General features: G+C 52.9%; 1 protein-coding gene across 5 annotated transcripts in view; it reads right to left on the bottom strand.

Moving 5' to 3' along the window:
• Positions 1–4,872, bottom strand: part of CLUAP1 (clusterin associated protein 1) — a 30,405-nt gene that overhangs the window by 2,156 nt on the left and 23,377 nt on the right. For 3 of the 5 annotated variants that reach the window (XM_030888999.2, XM_045285892.1, XM_045285893.1), the window contains exons 11-13: positions 3,280–3,335; positions 2,988–3,044; positions 670–997 (exon numbers count right to left, since the gene is read on the bottom strand). In XM_030888999.2, coding sequence (XP_030744859.1) covers positions 842–997; positions 2,988–3,044; positions 3,280–3,335 — 269 coding nt within the window. In that variant the 3' untranslated portion in view covers positions 670–841. Of the gene's footprint in view, positions 1–669; positions 998–2,987; positions 3,045–3,279; positions 3,336–4,872 lie in introns of those variants that run through there. The other 2 variants (XM_045285891.1, XM_004705830.2) reach the window with 2 other exon arrangements.

Below are 4,872 nucleotides of genomic sequence, written 5' to 3'. Positions count from 1 at the left end.
TGGAATTATGGACTTGATCTGGACTGGGCTGGAATGTTTTATTGATGCACAATTACTTCTTGATATAAAGTTCTATCTTACACATGAGTGTCAATGAATTTGTTTCTCTAGTCAACTCGGTCTAACACAGTTACTGTCTCCACACTTGAGTCAGGAAAGGCTTTGTGAGGGATCTGGTGGCTGGTGGGAGGGAGAAAGTGGACCAGTCGCCGTCGTCACTGGAGTCTGGAATCTCAGGAGTAACATGACAGCAAGGCGCCTCAGTCGGTGGTCTCCTACGCTGGGACAGGCTGAGCTAAGGAAACTCGAAGGTGGCTGTGCCCTAATTTGAGTCTGACAGCCTGAGCAAGGCCAGCTCTCTGAGATAAAACTAAGTAGTTATCACCTGGAGCCTCTCTGGTGGCTGATTTTCAAGGAAAATGGGTTTTCACCTGACTCGGCCGGCCTTCTTCAGCACTCGGAAGTTAAGGCAATAAAACAAAATTCAGGCTAGAACCCTGTGGTGAAGTTCTACTCTGTCTTACGGAATGACAAGTTTGACAGACTCGATGGCAACAAGCTTGGTTTCTGCAGGATAAAGTGCTTAGCTCTGATTCCTCATGTGTGAATTGCCCCAGAAACGCATTTCCCACGTCTCAGGAAGTAAATAAAGCACAGATGAAACCGTCATGGGATTCACTTTCCTTCTTACGTAAGGGCCACAGGATGCAGGCTTAGCAGGTGCCAGCGGGAGCAAGCCAGCTGGCTTAGTGAACAGAACCCATCACCTTCCTAGGCTCCCACTTACCCGTTTAACTACAACCTAAGGCCTTTCACCTGTCTGGGTCCCCGGGCAGGAGGGTCAGAAGTCATTGTCACTCTCATCCAGGGGCTCGGGTTTTCGGACCCTCCGAATGGGCTTCGCTGGGGACAGAGCAATGCTCTCCTCTTCCAGGTCGTCGTCGTCATCTTCCTCGTCGTTGTCTTCCAAGTCAATTTCACTGTCTTCCGAGTCCTCCTAGAGAGAGACAACAGCAAACAGATATTTGGGGGCCTTTTCTTGTTGTCAACACCTGTTCGCAGAGTCCCTGCCTCCTCCTTTACCCGCAGCTCATGGGGTGAAAGTCCAGTAAGTATCAGACCTCAAGATCGATCGGCGCCAAGTCTACAAACTGCCAGTGGACCATACAACACCTGAATGGGTCCTTCAAACACTGATGCACCTCTGGGGCAGGCACTGCTGGCTGCTCCAGCACTGATGTCCTGGGAGCCCTGTGGGCTCCATGGGTGCAGCTGTGCTCCTAGGCACCGAGACCCAACGCTGCAGGGCTCAGAGGGAGGGGAAGGCAGGCTTGCTATTATTTTTTTGCCAGGCTAGGGATGGACAGGAAAACAGGAAATGGGTGTAAGGTACAAGGCAAGGAGACGCCCCCCCCTTCATCTTCTCCCTGGTCTGAACGCATCTTTTCTGGTCCCTGGAGACGGTCTTGGTTGAACAGGGCCCTGTCCTCCATCCCGGGAATCCTTCAGTCGTGGGTCACCCAGGCAGCTGTGCCTGCTAACCAGATCATCCATTCCTGCCAGTGTGCACACAGGCTGGTACAGGCAGACCTCAGGGATAGTCCAGCGGGGCTCCAGACCACCACAGTGCAGCCTCATCCCCGCTTGCCCAGCACAAAGAAAAGCAGCGGTGACACTAGAGCAGTGGTTCTCAACCTTCCTAATGCCGCAAGCCTTCAATACAGTTCCTCATGTTGTGACCCCCCAACCATAACATTATTTTTGTTACTACTTCATCACTGTAATTTTGCTACTGTTATGAATTGGGCGACCCCTGTGAAAGGGTCGTTCGACCCCCAAGAGGTCGCCACCCACAGGTTGAGAACCGTGGCACTACACAGAAGTGTCTAGCAAGTGCACGCCATTGTGATGAGAATGCCCCAAGTATCTCAGGAATGACCAAGCTGGGACACGCAGACTGGAAGTGGGCATGTGCCACCACTGGGAAATGGTACCAAGCGATTTGCTTGATGCAAGGTGGCTACAGACCACAAATTTGAAAAAAAAAAAAATTAAATGCAGTATCTTTGACTCGCAGTAAAGTGAAATAAATCAAGATCTGTGTGTGTGCCCCTCTTTCACTGACACACACGTGCCCACACACCTTTCTCACGCTAGAAGCCCGTCTCTCTCCAGCAGTCCCGCCCGAATCTGTTTCCCCTACAGCAGGCTCACTGAGGGAGGTGCGGAGCTCACCAGCCTGCTCCCTTGCATCCCTCCCTGCCAGCCCTCTCCCATCTGACTGCTTCCGAACCCATCACCACTGCCACCCTGCAACTGCCTGTCCAGCTCACTCACTGTGACCCAGCGCTCTCTGTGTCACTCCGTGGGGCCGCAGGGCCAGCTCCACTGCCTCTCTCACTGGCCCCCAGCATGCGGCCCTGTCAGGCCAGCACCACTGGGCCCCAGTGCACAAGCCACAATCGGCAGGCCCGAATGCCCTTCCCCTGCACTCGGACCTCTGCTTACATGCCCTTGTCAGATCACTGCCCAGGAAAGAGGGACAAGCTGGGTGGCACCAACAAGCTGACACAACAGGGCTGACCTCATCTGCCACTCTAGCGCCATTTCCTACACAGTCACCGGTCAGTCCTGCCCAAGCCTGCCCAGCCGTTTTGTGACCTATGGTACAAGCTCAGCTCTTGGGAGGCCCTCCTTCCATGTTCTGGCCCAGATGGAGGCCAAGAAGGGCATTGTTCCTGGCACCTCTTCCCCCCCTATTGAAGGCAGAGGAGCCCAATTCCAGCTTCCTGTCTCTGGGCTCCGAGCTCCAAGCACTGCTCTCCTGGCCAGCAGAGGCCTCTCTCCCTTCACTCGGCAGGCAGCTCCAGGTGGGCTTGGTTCTGAGCAGCTGCTTGCCCGGGAGGGGCACCACCCCTGGGCTAACAGGCACATCTGACTCCCCCCAGGTTCAGACTTAGATGGATGAGGACAAAGAGAAAACCAACCTGCTTCTTGGTGTTGGAGGTCTTGCTTGTACCTACGTGAGCCGCTGCTGCTTCCGTCTTTGGAAAGCGAGAGCAGAGAGGAGAAAAAGAGAAAAAGCAGGGCAAGCACGTCCATTTGCACAGAAAAGAAACGAGTGACAGACCGGGAGCTATTCGAGGAGAGGTGAGGCGAGCCGAGGCCGGGCTGGCCGATGGATGCCTGGCTGTGCAGCCCGCGGTAGTCTAGTCTAGAAGGCCAGCCGAGGCCGGGCAGGCCTGAACCGACATGTCAGTGGGAGCTGTAGGGACTTACATCATCATCTGAGTCTCCGCCTTGCATTGTGCCCACGATGCGCTTGTTGGGTCTCCCTGGGGACAAGGAAAGCAAGGAGGACAATGAGAATCCCCGACCCAAAGAGCTCTGGTGGGACCGTGGTTACATGCTTAGCTGTTGGCTTGAACACCGCCAGGTTGGCTTGAACCCACCTCGGGGCTCCGTGGGAGAAGAACCTGGCAAATCTGCCTCTATACAGATGACAGCCAAAGAAACCCAATGGGTCATTCTACTCTGTGACATGGGGCCACTCAATAGCACCTAACAATTACAACAGTGGGTTATGAGTTGGGCTGCAAACCACAAAGTCAGCAGTTCAAACCCACCAGCTGCTCTGTGCAAGCAAGAGTAGACCGTCTCAGAAACCCACCTATCCTGTAAGGTCGGAATGGCTCAATGGCCCCGAGTTTGGTTTTCTAGGTATGCCAGGACTTAGCACAGGACTAAATGGTGATAGGTGCCATTCTAATCAGGGCCACCAGGGTCAGACCCTGACAGGATGGCAGAAAAACATAGAACAGAGCCTCAATTCCTGCAAAGAAAAAGAAAAAGACAAAACAGACTTACTGGACTGGGACTGGAGGGTTCCCTGAGATACTCTTCAAACCTGGACCTGAAATTAACCCCTGAGGCCACCCTGTGGCTGAATGACAGACTGGCTCCCAAACTGTCAGGCCACAGCTGCCAGCTCCAGGACAGAAGCAGGAGACCAGAGGCCAACAAAAACTTTCACAAGAAGGTGAGATGGGGCTGGCTGGGGAGCCACTGGAGAGGGATCAGGAGAATCTTCACACATGCCCTGTCCCAGAGCAAGCAACTCAGGTCAAAACCATCCACCGGGAACCTACCCTGCTGTGTCACACTTCACTGAGAACCCAACAACACAGCATTAAAAAGGTCAGAGATGAGAAGCCAGGCACCTCGTTGGCCCATGAGAAGACAGCAATGCCGTAAATGAGGACAGCTAAGCCTGGGACTAGGGCAAGGCCTATAACAGCACAGCACCCGGGGTCCACATCAGGAAAGATGGCGCTGCAGGCCTCCAAGGTCCCTGTGTGCACACATTAGAAAGGTGACAGATAAATGAGGAATGCTTTCAAAGGCAAAGGGAGCAACTTAGCAGGATCTATGAGAAAAAAGATTTAGCTAGCCAACAAGGCAGGAAGTGTAGAAACTTCTTGGGAAAAATTGATCTGCTCTGTAAACTTTCACCCAAACAACAAGATTAAAAAACAGAACAATTAGATAGCCTTTGACCTAGAACACCACTTTTAATGACGTGGCCCAAAGAGATGATTTCAGGGAGAAAAGAGTGGAAATGACCTAAATGCTGAGCACCTGGGAAGAGTCTTAGGAAGCGATGGGCCGGCCAGGCCAAGTGCTGCCTGGCAGCCTTTAGAAAGAATGATGTTGCCTCAACTGTACTGGCTGGCCTGCAGAGGGCTCCAAGAGACTTAATTAAAAAAAAAAAAGACCAGATGCCCTGCAGGGTGTGTATTCATAATCCCATTTAGGTCTAAAAAACCTGCTAAGGGTCTCTCTGGATAGAATAGGCTGGATGAACAATCTGGA

Source organism: Echinops telfairi, unplaced genomic scaffold, assembly GCF_000313985.2.
Source record: "Echinops telfairi isolate 266 unplaced genomic scaffold, ASM31398v2 ScPeMD7_5;HRSCAF=22, whole genome shotgun sequence".
Lineage (NCBI taxonomy): Eukaryota > Metazoa > Chordata > Mammalia > Afrosoricida > Tenrecidae > Echinops > Echinops telfairi.
This window is presented reverse-complemented; position numbering and strand designations above follow the sequence as displayed.